Genomic DNA, 17,636 nt, shown 5'->3' with positions numbered 1-17,636 from the left:
CGCATCCTGGACATAAACTGTTTCAACTCCTACCCTCAAAACGACGCTATAGAGCACTGCACACCAGAACAACTAGACACAAGAACAGTTTTTTCCCGAAGGCCATCACTCTGCTAAACAAATAATTCCATCAACACTGTCAAATTATTTACTGAATCTGCACTACTATTAATCTTCTCATAGTTCCCATCACCAATCTCTTTCCATTTATGATTGTATGACTATAACTTGTTGCTGGCAATCCTTATGATTTATATTGATATATTGACCATCAATTGTGTTGTAAATGTTGTACCTTGATGAACGTATCTTTTCTTTTATGTACACTGAGAGCATCTGCACCAAGTGTGTTTCCAATCACACTTGGCCAATAAAAATTCTATTCTATTCTATTCTTTTTTGATCCTATATTTTCCATTGATTGCACAGGAAATGAATATACTTCTGGTTTCCCTTACTCTTGTACTGCTTTGTTCTTGCTCAGACAATGCAACAAAAAGCAAAAATATCCACTTTGTCAAGACTATCACCCCCTTGCTGTTTTTAATACCTTTCTTGTTGATGCCAGTAGAATTTCTGGTAGATTATTCTCTCAGGGCATAAGAGTAAGAAGAAGCAAGGAACAAAAGTTTCTGAAAATAGTGTGGAGATGAGAGAAAGGGTTCAAAGGGGACACAAAAAGGCCAATAAATCAGTCTTTTTCAACCTCCTGCCAAATGTGACAGACTACAATACCCATAGTTCAACATATCTAGGGATCCGGTAGAAGACAGTAGCAATAAATCAGTGTCTTTTCCCAGACTATTAATACTGTACCATAGAATACATTTGTTTTCTGTACAAAATGTATCATATATTAAGATAGGATGGAATGGAATGGATTGTCTAAAATATATTTTAGCCTTTGTTTTTATAAATTAATGAGCATATTAATGCCTATACACACCCACACATATAAGGCACATCCTCATGTAGAATGCTATGCACAGACTTTTCTTTAAACAGTTCTTAGTACAGACTAATTTCATTAGAAGTTACATTTCTGGCAAATCATCTACAGGTAGTTCAAATGCCTGCTTTTAAACAATCTGAAAATAATATTTCAAAATAAAACAATAGATCTAACAGTAAAACAACATTCCATCTTAATTTCCATAAAATTTAATTCTTTAATACTGACCCAGAGCTTAAAGAGAAGATAACAGATTTGCTTAGAAAAAAAAATGTTGAAGAAATGTTGAAGTGCTCCATTATAGAATAACAGTTTCTGCCCTTAATGGCAAGCATCTTCAATTCTGAAGGCACTTAGCTCACAGTCTCAGACTAAATAAACAGGCAGTTTTATGGGGTCATAAGAACTAAACTAAAATGTTATCTGTTCTCCAAACAAGTTCTAAAACTAGATAAGAGTTTTACCTAATATGTAGATTTGGATCATTTGGGATCAAAAAATGAACAAGTATAATATTTTGACTCATTTGTTTAATTAGCTTTATCTAGTTTTAGGACTTGTGTTGTTAACAGAACACATTTTAGGTAATGTTGATGAAGAAATATTAAAAATTTAAAAGGGTTCACAAACCTTTAAGCACAACTGTAGCATTAATCAAATTTGCAATCACCCATAGCTACATTTTACCAAACAACTATAACTTTAGGTGGTTTAGGAGGAGATTATACATCTCCTATGATTCATTCACTTTGGGTCAGAGGATAGAGTGGATATAATAAATGTTAATTAAAATTATTAATTAGAGGAGGAGGAGGAGGAGGATTATTTATTATGTTTTTCAGGGCTTAATACTTTGGGTTATTCAGTGAAAATTCTGGCTGAGAATTCAGGACAAAGAAAAAGGAGTACTTCATATAATTTATGGAATACATTGCTACATGTAATGGTTGAGGTCAGGTATTAGATTAGTTTGAACATGGTGCCGACAGGAGAACAGAAGTTGTATTTTGTCTGAACTGTTTATTGTTTGATCCACAAATGCTTTATACATTTCAAGGAACTAAAGTGGAAATTGCTACTGCAACAAAATTTGCCTTATGCTAAACTTTGGTACCAGATCAGTTTATTTAACATTCTTGTCTAAACTGATTATTTATAGATTTTTTTTAGCTAGTGCATTGTAAACATTCCCTTCAAAGCATGTATAATCTTCTCATCGTTCCCATCATCCATCTCCTTCCACTTATGACTGTATGATTGTAATTCTGTTGCTTGTATCCTTACGATTTATATTGATATTGATTGTTTCCTGATTGCTTATTTGTACCCTACGATTATCATTAAGTGTTGTACCTTAGAATTCTTGTTGAACATATCTTTTCTTTTATGTACACTGATAGCATATGCAACAAGACAAATTTCTTGTATGTCCAATTACACTTAGCCAATAAAAAATTCTATTCTATTCTATTCTATTCTATTCTATTCTAAAGTATGATAAAGATATGTATGCATGTTACAATTTAAGAATAACATAAAGTGTCCTCTATAATATTTGGCTTTATGAGCTTAATTACTTATAATGCTCCAAGCAGCCCCCCCCCCAAAAAAAAAGACTATGAATCTGCAGGGTGAAGTAGGAAGTGTAAGCACTTGTTCCCGTGGTAAAATATAAAAGATTAGACAGAATTATAAAACAGAATGTTCAAATTACTCTTTTTGTAATTCTCAGTTTTCCTAGGGCCACGCTTGATATTTGTTAATGCTTCAATTCCCTGAAATCCTCTTATAGGGCAGCTTTTTTCCTAATAAGGCAACAAGGCAGAGAAAGACAGAGGAAAAAGTACCTACTACATCTATTTAATTTTAGATTTACACTAGATTTTAATACTGTGTTTTTTAGATTTTGACTGAATTCAGAGATGAAAGCAATAATTCAACAGGCCACAACAATTCCAACTAAGAATTACATGATGTGGCTCTATTAAGCATTTCCATCACCGTTATTGATATAAATGTGCTCCAAAAATATTAACTTCTAATATGTCCAGAGAGATAGTTTCGTCCAGAGAATAAATGAAAGCCGTTGCAGGATCCAGAATCATCCAGCTGTTAACTACTCAACTATCAACTACTATCAGATAGTTATATCTGATCAAAATTGATAAACTTTACTATGAGAACCTGGAGGCAAGCAAGGGCCACTGATTCATAAGAGTGGACAAAGCATCAAATCCAATCTTGTGCTCAGTGCAAGAATGGAAATTTAAGACTCTCTGACAGATACTTTTTCACTTTTGCGTGAACACAGCCAAGGAAGGAGATTTCACTACTTCTCTGGGTAATTGGTTCCACTATCAAATAGAAAGTTAGGAACAGTTACAGTTGGGAAGATTTTTCTAATGTTCAGATAGAATCTGCTTTTCTGTAATTTAAACCCTTTATTCCCCGTGCTGTACTCTGGAATGATAGTAAATGGGTTGTGACCTTCTATGTGCTAATTTCTCTATACACATCTAGAAATCAATGTACAAAACTGGAAGTAGTAAATATTTAATAAAGTATATTTAATCATGAATACATGAAATCATGCATTGCAGAGGGTATATTTTCTCCTGCCATTATATTACTAGAACTCAGGGTCATTCAACAAGGCTGAACAGGAGGTTCAGGACAGATTGTGCTTTGCACAGTATGTAGTTAATCTGTGGGATTATCTATCTACAATTTGGTGATGTCCACAAATTAAAAAGTTTTAAGTGGAGATTAGAATTGTTTTTGTAAAACTAATAATGGCTATTAGTTATTATGGCTAAACCGTAAGTCTAGAATGCCATAGTTACCATAGCAAACTATTTTTCTTCCATTCCCCTTTGTCAGGTTCCCCAAACAAGAAAAACACACAGTAATCCTTCCATTTAGATTTCTTTACTGTTCCACACCTCTAGACAGAATCTTGGCTAACCACACTATCTACACCGGGGTCCTCAAACTACAGCCAGACCATGAGGCTGCCCCGCCCACATCGCCCCGCCAACCCACTGTCCCTCACCCATTGGTTGAGCGCAGGACTTAACTTCTCGAGCTCCGTGGGCTGAGGTAAGGCCAATATTTTTGGTCAGTAGAGTGCTTCTGGAGGTGGGGGAGGTCAAAAACAGGCCCATTTTTGGCTTCCTCCACCTCCAGAAGCACTCTGCCAGCCAAAAACTGGGCACATGGAGGCCTCCCAGGGCATCCGTACCAGAGGTGGGTTTCAGCAGCTTCTGACCAGTTCTGGAGAACCGGTAGCAGAAATTTTGAATAGTTCGGAGAACCGGTAGTAAAAATTCTGACTGGCCCTGCTCCCATCTATTCTCTGCCTTCCAAGGCCCAGCTAATCGGGAGGAAATGAGGATTTTGCAGTAACGTTCCCCTGGAATGGGGTGGAAATGGAAATTTTACAGTATCATTCCCCTGCTATGCCCACCAAGGCACGCCCACCAAGCCATGCCACATCCGCCAAGCCACACCCAGAGAATCAGTAGTAAAATATTTTGAAACTCACCACTGGTCCATACACCCCATTTTTGACCTTCCCCAGCTCCAGAAGATAGTCAGAGAAAGAGAAAGAGAGAGGCAGAGGCAGAGGCAGAGAGAGAGGGAGACAGTGGAAGGGGAAGAGAGACAAGAGATACACAGAGAGAGGGAGAGAGAGAAAAGCAGAGAGAGAGGGAGAGAGAGGGAGGGAAAATGAGAGTGACAAGAGAGAGAGAGAGGGAGGGAGACTTGTTGATTGCAAGCTCCTTGGGGATTAGAAGAATTGCTGTAAAACTGAGTTTCCTGAAGTGGACCACTAGACTCCTAAACAAAAAATGATATAGTAAAAGAAAAGTCAACCCAAAGAGCAACATGCAGACAAAAGCAAATAAAACACCCCCAGGAACAAAACAAATTAAAGTTTAATTTGTGTGTATTATTTAATGGACTGCTAAATTGGCCATGCCCACCTAATCACATGATCACCTAGCCATGCCTGCCCACCCACATGACCACGTAGCCACACCTAGCCAGCCAGCCCAGGCACCCAACAGTCTGAGGAACCGTGAATTGGCCCCCATTTAAAAAGTTTGAGGACCCCTGATCTACACTATCTATACTCAAAGAGCTACTGGAGCTGTCTTGACCCTCTTTCTCTCACACAAACCATCTGAACTGAGCTGTCTCTTAATCCTTTGGAATACACTCCTGAAAATCCAAGCCATAGAATCCATCACATCTTGCAAGTTCTGAAAATACCTGAAAGACTAGAGTCACCAGGCAGCCTACCAAAGAGTTCCACATGGTCTTGCTGCCTTTCTCAGAGTCATGAAACAGCAGCCTGAGGCTGGAGTTTGGGATCAGATGCAGATAGAAAGTGGCAATGCTTGCATTGCTACCTGTGGTGAAGCCTAACAGACCCTAAGAAAACAAAGGAAGGAATAACACTGTTGCCAAAGAGATGGCCCAGTCCAAAGGAGGGAGGGAAATATGAGAAAAAGAGCAATTTTGTCTTAATTATGCTAATTATAAATTGAGTGGAAGAAGTGCTTTCAAGATTCTGTTATACTGCCCTACTAGCAATAAAAACCTTTTCAAAAATGCAAGTGGATCTTGTTTCTTGTTGCCTCACAGGGCTTGATTTTAGTCTTCAAAATCTGTCAAAGCAATTCTCCCACTCAGCTCATACCTGGCATAATTAAGGAAGAGTTTCACTGAGACTCTTTCTGTACACAAGGTGAGAAAAGTTCTGATAAAACTGTCTCTGAGATTTACAATGTGAGGCAGATTTAGGGAATAAAAAGGAAAAGGAGGCATAAATAAGCAAAGGTCGACTGTGTGATTATTTTACAGCTTAGTTACAGTTGGAAAATACTATTAAGAAATGTTCCAAAAGCTCTCTTAAAAATTACTTTTGATGAAAATTTGAATGGCTTAATTTTTTTTTAAACTGCACTGTCATCAGAAATATGCTTCAAACAAGACTTGCAAGTCATGCTTATTTTTGACATCAGTTGACATAATGTTCTTTGACCAGGAGAGGGAGTTAAAAGAGACACAATCTAAATAAAATATTCCCTTGAATTTTAACCTTGGAATTCAAAGGCTTGTGCAAATGAGAGATACCTGGAAAGAAATCCCTTGCAAACACAAAGAAATTATTTGAAGACATGGAATAGAAAAAAGTTAATTTTGACTAGTCTGACTCAAAACCTGAAGTGGATCAAACTTAGAGAATCAATCACTTTTTAAATACGTAACTGAAAAATAGAAAATGAGAGATTAATGATCAAAATTACACTTATTTCCATACAGTCATATGCATACAAAACAGTTGATAGAGAAATTCTAGTTCAAAAAAATCTTCCTGACATGAAATAAATGTTGAGGAAATATCTCCCTTAGGAGAAATGAGCAATGGTTGACCATTTTACTACTTGTTGGGAATCAACAGATCATTTTAAGGATATGTTCTCTTCTGCCCATTTAGCTCTCCTAGTTTTCCCTACAATATTCCATTCTCCGATTTCCTTCAATGGAACTTCAACATTTAACATACAGATAACTTTCACTAAAAGCTAGGTAATAGTTAGAAATATGAGGTCATATTCTAGGGTGAAGTATGGTCTTGCATTCAAAATTTCTCTGGATCAAGCCTGGTATACATGATAATCCTTCAGGTTTGAAGAAGACACACTGTTGTGCAGTTCATCTGTGGACATGAATGTCTGCTGGGCCAGTTTAGAAGCGCTGATTCTAACACAATGGGAGAACTCGCCGCGGTCAACTCGCCACAGGACAAATTGCTGCAGGGCAGGAGTTACGCTAATATCAAAGAAATGGTGGAATAGATAATTAAAAGAAAGGATGCAAAAGAAGGGACAAAAATAAGACGTGAATGACAAAAATTAAAATATTTTTTTATTTATTTTAAATAAATTGAATTGTTAAATTTTCCTATGGTGAGTTCAGTGGTGGGATTCTACCGGTTCGAACCGGTTCAGTAGATCTGGTTGTTAAGTAGTTAAGCAGTTCGGAGAACTGGTTGTTAGAAGAAATCTCCTTTTGTTTTTTTCCACTTTACAGGGTTAATCCTATAAGGCAGGGGTCTCCAACCTTGGCAACTTTGAGACCTGTGGACTTCAACTCCACGAATTCCTCAGCCAGCTTTGCTGGGAGTTCCTGCTATAAGGAATTACAACTTTCTGGTGTTGTTTCCTAGCCTAATCTTTGTTGCCCTGCTTACAGAAACTGCCTCTCCATTAACCCTTATTACATTCTTGGCAGTATGCCTAGACTTACTGTCGCTTCCGGTTCCGGAGATTTTCAGTGTTGTTTTTTCTTGACTTTCTTAAAGGGGAAGGGTTGTTTTAAGCTTTTTATACCGCTGTTGGGAGGAAATACTCCCCCGTTGGAGTTCTTCCAGCCAGGATGCAATGATCAGCACTTGGAAGAAATAATCGAATAACGAAGCAGAAGCTTTTAATGACAAAAGAACCAAGATGAGTGACATTGAGCAAGGCTTATTGGCTAGCTAGAAATATTGACATTCAAACGTGAGTTTACATACCCTTTCTGACTTTTGGTCTAAAACTGGTTTTTGGTGAAGTTTAATTCTGTGCTTGGTGATGTTTAATCCTGTGTTTAGTGATGAGATAATTTTCCCTATTCAGCTTTGTTTGGAAGAAAAAAGTTAATCTCTGTTCCTGAAAAGAAGCAGCTTTGGAAATCTGACTTATTTCTGTGTCTATTTGTTCTGGTAATTGGTTTAACAAGCAACAGATACTCTGTTTGCTCCTTTGTTTCATTCTGCAGAGTTTAAATGACCTCTCTGCTAAAGGGATTCACTTTATGAGCAAGAGTTGGCTGCTGATAGTTATCATTGCATTTTAACTATTTTAAGTCTTTAAAGTGCTCTGGCACCCTGCCTGATTTGTAACTCCAGTTTGCAGGTATTTCTAATCTAATGATTGATATTTAGGGCACCTTTTTGCAAGCAATGGAGCTTTTTATATTTTTGTACAAGTAATCCTTGATTTACAACAATTACAATGGCACTGAAAAAAGTAACTTATGACCATTTTTCACAACTATGACTGTTGCAGCAAACTATCATTAGGGAAAAGAAGCGATGTCACATGACCACATGGCCACGCCTACCCGGTCACATGAAGCACTGCAGTTGTGAAGTGAGTGACACGGTTGTTAAGAATGCTGCAACAGGCATAAATGATGACCGGTCATAAGTGTGAGAACCGGTCAAAAGTGTGAGGACCTGTCAGAAATCACTTTTTTTAGCCCTCTGGGTAGTCCCTATGTTACATTTTGCACCCTATCTTGTAACCGTGGTGAAGAAAAGCAGTTGTGAAATGAGTCATGTGACCACCAAGCCACGCCCCAAAATAAGGCACACCCACAGAACCGGTTGTTAAAAATTTGAATCCCACCACAGGGCGAGTTGTCCCGCGGCAAGTTGACTATGGCGAGTTGTCCCATGGCATGTTGGCCAATGGTGAATTGGCTGCCATGAATTGGCTGAGGCGAGTTGTCCCATTCCGAACAGGAAGTCCATTGCTGCAGTAATGGAGGGTCTTATTTTTGACCTGCTCATGATGTCTATCAGCTTTTTGCAGCACTTACTTCAAAGCTGGTGGACGCTTCATAAGCACAGGGCGCATAAAGGGATCAGGTCATAAGGAACAGGAAAGGTCTCAGCTGGAGACCCTGGAGAACTGGTGAGAGCAAACATAGAAGCAAATAGTCTGACCTTGTGCAAAGCAGCCTCCTAAGCCTTGTATAAGTGATATGCTGTTGTATTATACTTATGAGGACAGAAAGAAAATAAATAATAACTGTGACTGCACGCTGTTGTTCGGCAAAACAATAAGATCAAGCTGAGCCTGGGGCTGTCCCTGTATACCTTTCGTTTGTACAATGAACAAATAAACAGGAGAGATACTTGGCAATGTACACGATGGAACAAAGGATTAATGTTTTGAAGGATTTTATTGAAATTGGCATTATTGAGTAAATAACAAATACCACATTCCAGCAGTTATGAATCAGATATTTTATTCTGGAACTGAGTGAGGCAGGATCCAATGAATGCACCAATTAAATTTTAACATATTTTGTTTCACATTTTTGAAAACTAGAAAGGTAACTGGTAGTTAATCTGTTAACTAATGCGCCCATGGTTTATCAAATAAAATGCTGACATTACAATCAAATATAACTATGCCTAATATTTATATCCAAAGAAATAGCGATTAAAATTTAGTCATGACTTGTACGATTTTAGTATTTGATACATCACTACTTCTGATTGTATGGAAGATTTCACCAAGAACCTACTGTACATTTTTTAAAAATGTAACAAGAAGCGACCTGTCACATACAGCAAAATAATTAAACATAGATTTCTATATATAAAGTTTTATTTACATTAGTTGGTTGAAAATAATTAATTAAATGGATGCATTCTTATTAATACAGGAAAAAGGCCACTATTCCCTATAATAAAATAATTCTTACGTTCCCATATCACTTTTATAAAAGTTGAAACTTTGCTAACAATTTATGATATCCCAGCCTTGACATAATACATTAGTGTAAGCCCCGTTATACAGAGATTTTTGAGATAATAAGCTCAATAATAATAAAAATAAGCCCATGTTACATTTTATGTCATATTTACTATGTTTTTACATTTATTTATTTATTTCTCCATAGGGAAAATAAAATGAATGGAATTATTTGGGGAAGAGGGATATTACTTATTAAGAAAAGAGTGAATATTTCTCCTACAAATATATACATAATGAATATTTGACTTGGAAATGAATTCTTGAAACAATAAGTTGGTAATTAACATAGCCTTCATTCTCTACATTTCAAACTAGGCTCACATTTCTGTGATTATGACAAAAAGAGTATAAAAAAATGACCCAAACTCACAATCTAAAAGTCAGTTATGAAAATAGATCTTCAACGCTAGGCTTTCCTTCCCAAAACAAATATCAATTCAATAATCCTGGCTCTAGTTCCTTGTCCATATGATTTCCATTTTATTTTTGCACCTTTCAGGAGAGATGAGAATATAGTAATACGGCTATCATGTAATACAACAGCTCAAGGAACCCAAAGGACAGCCTTACCCAACTTGATACCTTCAACATGGTTTGAACTTCAGCTAATATTTGACTAATGGCCAACTATAGTTATAGTCTAAAACATAGACTATAAAAAGTAAAGTAAAACTTGGAGAAGATGACCATAAAGTACTACTAAAAGCTCACTATTCGTTGCAGATTTTAAAGTTGTGTTTCATAATTTAATTGCCCTTTTTTTTTAAAAATGGCCCTATAAAAACTAATTTGGATCATTTGGATTTTACCTGGAGGCCTATGACTTCCCCTGTACTATATTTGGAAATGCAAGTTTCTGGCTTCTTTTAGTTCTAGCTGCCATTTAGTATTTCCTATTTCCATTTCCTGCAAAATACAATGAATCTATAGCACCATGTACAGTATACATGAAAAAACACCAAAAACACTACAGGAAAAATAAATAAGAAATGAATGCTACTAATGGGAAAGGCAAGACGAAATCAAGGCCAGTTTCACCAATACCCATTCTTCTGCTACTTAGAACAGTGCATCCACTTCAAGAAAGCAAGAACCCAGTTTCCCAGCTGGGACACTTTCAGCCATAGAAATAGTTCATATAGGTTGATCTGCCACAAGCTCAAGGCCTCAGAAAGGGATATCTGGGCCTTTCTGAATAGCGAGTTACTCTTGCTCCTTTGATACCTGAACAAAACACAAAAAGAAATGCATTAACTGCCTTATAAAGTAACAATAACATGCCCAGAGAGGAACAATTTCTAAAATACAAACTATTTTGTAATTTCAGTGAGTACAATATATATAATGTGTACTAATCTTCACAATGGCTCTTATCATATGGCAGGGATCTCCAATCTTAGCAACTTTACAATTTGTGGACTTCAACTCCCAGAATTCCTCAGATAGCATAGCTGGGAGTTGAAGCCCACAAGTTGCAAAGTTGCTAAGGTTGGAGAACCCTCTCATAGTACTCAAAGTGTGTCCCTTCATCTACCGTTGCATTAAGTTCTCCAATTACTCCATGTTTTATAGGAAGAATGAGTGAAACAAAGACATCAATAACAATACAAAGGAAAAGAAGAAAATACTTTTAAAAGCATCTTTTCTTCAGCCAAAAAAGGCTTTTAAAAGTTAAAAAAAAGCCTCTGATGATCGCGGGGCTGAGCAGGGATCATCAGAACCCTTTGTACCCTATGATTAACATTAAGTGTATGTACCATATGATCATCATTAAGTGTTGTAAGTATTGTACCTTGATGAATGTATCTTTTCTTTTATGTACACTGATAGCATATGCACTAAGGCAAATTCCTTGTGTGTCCAATCACATTTGGCCAATAAAAAATTCTATTCTATTCTATTCTAGCTGAAGAGGTTGTTAAAACAAAGGGTTTTAAAAGGCTCCTCTGGCAATCCCAACTGAGTTAAGAGCTTCTGGGCTGCAATTAGGCAACTTCAGCTGGGATCGTCAGAGGAGCCTTTTAAAATCTTTTTTTCCTCTGGCCCACCCAATCCCCCCTCCTCACTAACCTAATTACTGCTCCTTTCGGGCTTGCTTTCCTTCGGCTTCTGCAATTAGTTGCATCAGCTAGCAACTGAATCTGCCTGCCTTCAATCCAATCCATCCAGATTGAGCAACTCAATCTGCCTGCTTGGCTGGCTGAGAAACTCTGGGAGTTGAAGTCCACAAACCTTAAAGTTACTAAGGTTGGAGACCCCTGATCTAAAAAATATAAATAAAATAATAAAATAAAATATTTGTGCAGCTTTCTGAGCTTTGGTGTGTTTCACTCTAACTATACAAACACACAAAATGTCACAAAGCTGCATGTGGCATTTTGTGTGTGTGTGTGTGAGAGAGAGAGAGTCAGTTGTGTTGTGTGTATGTAAAGTGTGAAAGTTGGTTTTTGAGCTTTTTGTGGCTGTGTGAGGTTCCTGCTGTTGCAGGGGCCATTTTGGGTGAAGTGAAGCTGCTTTTACATTGTGTGTGAGTCTGTTGTGTTGTGGTTTTTTTTTGGGGTGTGTGTGTCCCTTCACAAGGACTTGGAGGCAGCTCCTCTGAGGAAAAGAGGCGGTGAAGCTCTGGCTGTCCCCCAGGAGAAATCGCCCTGTCTCTGCAGCATTGATCATGTGACTGAGTGGCCGTGGCCAACCTCACTCACAGCAAGGTGCCGCCCCACTATGCCCTGAGTGACTTCAAGTTGGCCATGCCCACTCAGTCACATGACCACCAAGCCATGCCCACCAAATAAGCCACACCCACAGAACCAGTAGTAAAATATTTTGGAACCCACTCCTGGTTGGAGAGGAGGAGGAATGTCGGGACAAAGGATTATTAATAAGTCGAAAATTTAAAAGTTTTCATGTTATCATTCTGTGACAAATAGGAATGGTATTGGTATTGTAATTTTCACAGACAAAAGAATCTATGTGTTTGAATTGTGATAGAGTGTATATATTAACATAGCGAAAATGAACTGTATTTCTTGTAAGGTAAAACTTGATGGAAATGTTCAAACCAGAAAAGTCGCACCATGTCCAATGTTTTAATTCTACTATAAATAAAAAAAACTTTTTTAAAAAATTAAAAAAAGAAAGAAAAGAAACTATTTAATCTTGTCTAGAAAAACCCATGAGAGGAAGAACAGACTCTTCAGAACTACTTTGAAGGTGAGTATGGAGAGAACAGGTAAGACTGAAAAGGAGAGAAGTCAAGACTGATGAAGATGACAGGTAAAACAGAAATATCTCCACAGAAAGAACCAAACACCCTCAAGCCCCATTTTGTATTCGCCGCAAGTGATGAATGGTATGCTATGTCTACAACCCGGTAAGCAATTTTCTCCACTTTAATTGAATTTCCTTACACTGTTTCAAGACAACAGCAGATAATAAATATCACAAATGGACAAATACTTTGAAAGAGGCTTTTCACAACAATATGAAAGATATACAAATTAACCATTGGAATCATTGAAGCAGCTGTACTGTTTTCCAAACTCACACCACCATTTTGTAAGCTGGTCCCAGCTGTTTTCATATGCATGGCATGTCCATTTTGTTTCAATTGGGAAAAATGGAAGTGAAATAGCTACATGTTTGTTTAGACAGCTGGGAGTAGCTACTTTAATGATTTGGAGAAGTACTTCATAAATGTCCACTCATATAGCAAAATATCTCTTTGAACACATTTGCCTAAAATGAATAAATATTTTTATGGCTACTATTGTCTATTGCAAGGAAAAATGCACCGAGCTGACTTTTGTAGCTTCTGCATTTCAAAGTCATTGCAAACAGGAATCACAAAGTCAATTAACAGTTCAGATTTCTACTTATGGGGGACTGATGGGTAAACAGTTAGAAAAGATCCACAGAAGATTGTTTTTGTATATGATAACTTTGATTATTACATGCACAAAGATGGAAAGATTTGATAATGGAGGAATGGTTGATGAAGCTAATGGAACTTGCTAAAATGGCTAACAACTTGTTTGATTAGAGAAAAAGACAATATCTACATTTATCAATGACAAGAAATCCCTTATGGATTTTTTCTGTAAAAAGGAAAAAAAAAAGAATGCTGCTTATGGGAATGGGGACTTACGTAGCAACAGCTCGTATGCAGCAGCGAGACATGTTGAAGAAGGAGCTGGCATTAGCCCGTGTCTGCAGGGCCGATTCAATCCCCCTTAGCAAATCGTTGGTCTTCAGCAGCAGCAGCATCTGACGAGGAACATTGCTGAGAAGCTTAGTGATCTGAGGTAAGTAAGTAGCAGCATTGGTCCGGATTTCTACATCCTAGAATAATCAGATTAGAAATATAGGGGAATCCAGGAAGGAAGACATTCACATTCTAAGAACTGTCTATTATGATCAAGATTTCCAAAGTAGTAGGCAGGGATATTTCCTAGAGCAGCAAAGGTCTTTTCAAACGGAAATGCAAAATCTGAAAACTTTCTGATTACACAAAGCACATGTTTTGATTTAAAAAAAGAACTTTAGAGTTTCCCATATGATAGTTCCGATGGCATTTATTTATTTAATATAGCTGCTCACTAAAATATTTATTTAATATAGCTGCTCACTAAAATATTTGATTTTAGTGAGCAGCTTATATAGGAGGTCTCCCTTAATTTTATCTGTACAAGGCAATCTCCTGAGGGAAGCTTTGCTCAAAATAAGCAACTGGTCCAATGTCATGCAATGAGCTTTAGGGCTGAGTTGAGATTTAGACTCCAATTTCCTTGGTCCAAGCCTGATACCTTAAATACCTACATTAAAATATTATTTTAGTCAGCAATCAATACCCTAATCAACAACTAAAAAGCCATACACAATCAGACACCGTATAAATACCACACACGGAATAGCCCGAAGCACACTCTCTGCTAGAGAGAAGTTCCCTGAGGATGGGCTCCAGCATGAATCTGAATGATCGAAGGACTAAACTTCTGGTCCCAGTGACCAACTCAGACTGGATCCTGTAACATTACCCTGGGACACAAATATTTGCTTTCACTCATTAAAATATTATATTAAAGCAAAAATATTTTAAAAGCATTTATGTACTACATGAAAATATTACATTAAATATACAGCACAAGACTGTATTAAATATTAAATTACTACACTATATATTATACTTTATTAAAAATATAGCACAAGAGCAGGTTTACACTGGTAACTCAGTGAAAAGTAGTATGCATTTTATGCAGAAAACCCCAAGTCCAGTTTTGAGAATGGCTGATTTTCAGTCTGAAACTGCTGTTGGCCAATTAGAAAAGAGCAGATTCCGTGTAGTGTAAGCCGCCAGGCTTATTCTATCTGAGATAGCTGTGAATCTTCAGCATGGCATTTTTGTGTGTCACCTTTTTTTAGCCATTATCCCAAGAAAATGTACCTCGTTACTTGTGACAGGCAAACGATCAATGCCTTTGTTGACCGATTCCCAGGAACGTGCAGTAAGCATGCAAGCAAATAGGGGGTACAGATCCCCTGCTCCAAGGCGCTGGCTATATTTTTTTATCTGCTTCATGTCTGCCTTGATCAGGGCTTGCCAAAGTCGGCAGTAATCCAAGCGGAAGCTGTCTGTCAGGACCTTAAGAAAAATAATGGCCCAAAGTATTGTTAAACAGTATGTGGACTCAAGTACCGATAGTTCTTGAAAGAATTAAATGGCCTGGGACAATTGTTTCATACCACCACGGACAGTTGACTTAAATTCTGGAACATTAGGTAAGCATGTGTGGCATCTCCTATTTATTTAAAAATGTATTTATTTAAAACATTTATATATATGCCAACCTTATATCAAACTCTGTGGGTAGCTCCCAAACAACAAACCTCTCAGTCAAGAACATCTCTTACATTCTAAATTTGGCTTCAAACTCCAGGTGAAATATTAACACTGCTTTCTTTCTTATGCAGTATAGAGCTCTGTTTGCCAACTTAGTCCAGCTCCTCTCTCCAATAGGCTGGTTAGTTACTTTTTGGCTCAGCTGTTCTTGGCGTTACTACAATATCTGTCTCCTGTAGGTAGAAATGGCACCTCATGGAAATAGGTGCTGTTTGCTGCCATAGTAAAAAAGATTCCTCCCCATAGGTGGTCAAATGTTGCTGCTTAATGACAAAACCAGCCTTCATTATATCTCCATCTGTTTGACAAGCCAGATACATACCTGATAGAGTCCATGGTCCAGAAGTATAATGTGTGAGTTGCCTGTAGTTGGACACTTCCTCACCAAGACATTGCCAGGATGTGGGTCACAATGCACAAAGCCATTCACAAAGATCATTTCACTGTATATCTTTCCCAAGTTGCGAGAGATCTAAGGAGAGAGAAGGAGATGCAGGGCCCCAACCAGCAACAATACACTTCAATTGCAACAATACACGAGCAAACAATAGATTTAAGTTAACCGCTCCAATCTTGATTGCAGAAAATATGACTTCAGTAACAGAGTTGTTAATGCTTGGAATATACTACCTGACTCTGTGATCTCTTCCCAAAATCCCCAAAGCTTCAACCGAAAACTGTCTACTATTGACCTCACCCCATTCCTAAGAGGTCTGTAAGCATAAGAGCACAAGCGTGCCTACTGTTCCTGTCCTATTGTTTCCTTTCGTTATATCCAATTAATACAGTTATTACATACTCATACTTATATATATGCTTATATATTGTATAGTTATTTCATGCTTATACTTATATATACTGTGTGACAAAATAAATAAAATAAAAAAATACCAGGGAGAAAGTGTAAACATGTTCGTCAAAACTATTCACAAATCTTGGTGCCCAGAGTGTAGACAAGCAATATTCATATGAATCTCCTTATTTAGTAAGGAGAGAATGCTTGTTTGTGTGTGCACATGAATAACTACAAATGAGAGAATTATCAGCGAAGATGAAAAATATAATTGTAAAAGAATACCTCATTGAGGAAAGTAGTACGTTGTTCTTGCTCTGATATACTGTTGCATGATCATCTACATACAGTTGTGAATCTGAGTGAGAGCCTATGGGTAAAGTGTTATCTGAAATGAACTGTAAATCTGTGCCTGCCAGAAGACTGGAAAATGTTATTTTCCAGTAAAATATGACTCAAATGTACTTGACTACATTTATTTCTTCTGAGTTCGCCTTCAAGCATGAACAGAATCCAATTGGTTAAAAAAAAAGGATGCATGTCAAAATATTACAGTGTACTAATGAAAGGATGAATGCTCATTTAATTAGGAAATGGCAGATCTAACATTTAATTTTCTGGACCAATTGGCCAATCAGCATGAAGTAAAGAAACCTGAATTTCACATATACTGAAATGAAAGAAAAAACTGTGCAGTAAGTATAAAGCAATGGAAAAATAAATTGAGAACCTGATTTTTAAAATATTTTCTAATTCTACTCCACTACAAACATAATTTCTTCATATATGCAGTTTAATTAGCAGAGCTTCTACCAAGGAATCTACAATATGATCATTGATGATTGTTGATGAACGTATCTTTTCTTTTTTGTACACTGAGAGCATATGCACCAAGACAAATTCCTTGTGTGTCCAATCAATGACCAATAAAAAAATCTATTCTATTCTATCAGGATATAATGAGAATTATCTCTGAGCAATCCATCCCACCTACTGTCTCACCCCAGGTTTTGTAAGGAAAAAGAGTGTAACATATGAATTTGTACAAATGCTAACACATTGACAATAGAGTATTATTTATTTTATTCTGTATCATTTCAAAATTTACCATATCTTTCCATTGGGCACATGAGGTTGGAAATCACTCATTTTCTACCACAGTTATGGCTTATGCATCATCCACACAATTAGTTAATGACTTTGTTAAATTTACCATAACTCAACGATTCTAGAGCAATGATCAAAATGGGATATCAGGACTACTACATACTTGATTTCAACCTTTCTTCAAATATTGCAACTGTTTTGAGCACATATATAGTTGTTTACCACACCTGCTATATGATTGTGAAACTTCTTAGGTGTTTGTACCTGTTACCTCATATCAACATT

General features: G+C 37.0%; 1 protein-coding gene across 7 annotated transcripts in view; it reads right to left on the bottom strand.

Annotated features, from left to right (window-relative positions):
* Positions 1-8,966: 8,966 nt before the first annotated feature.
* Positions 8,967-17,636, bottom strand: part of ADCK1 (aarF domain containing kinase 1) — a 132,828-nt gene continuing 124,158 nt past the window's right edge. For all 7 annotated transcript variants that reach the window (XM_058162453.1, XM_058162455.1, XM_058162454.1 and 4 more), the window contains 4 exons: positions 15,774-15,923; positions 14,996-15,193; positions 13,700-13,893; positions 8,967-10,779 (listed from right to left, as the gene is read on the bottom strand). In XM_058162453.1, the coding sequence (XP_058018436.1) occupies positions 10,611-10,779; positions 13,700-13,893; positions 14,996-15,193; positions 15,774-15,923 (711 nt within the window). In that variant the 3' untranslated portion in view covers positions 8,967-10,610. The remainder of the gene's footprint in view (positions 10,780-13,699; positions 13,894-14,995; positions 15,194-15,773; positions 15,924-17,636) is intronic.

This window comes from Ahaetulla prasina, chromosome 1 (assembly GCF_028640845.1).
Source record: "Ahaetulla prasina isolate Xishuangbanna chromosome 1, ASM2864084v1, whole genome shotgun sequence".
Taxonomy (NCBI): domain Eukaryota; kingdom Metazoa; phylum Chordata; class Lepidosauria; order Squamata; family Colubridae; genus Ahaetulla; species Ahaetulla prasina.
The sequence above is the reverse complement of the archived record's forward strand: the minus strand, read 5'-3'. Positions and strand labels throughout refer to the sequence as shown.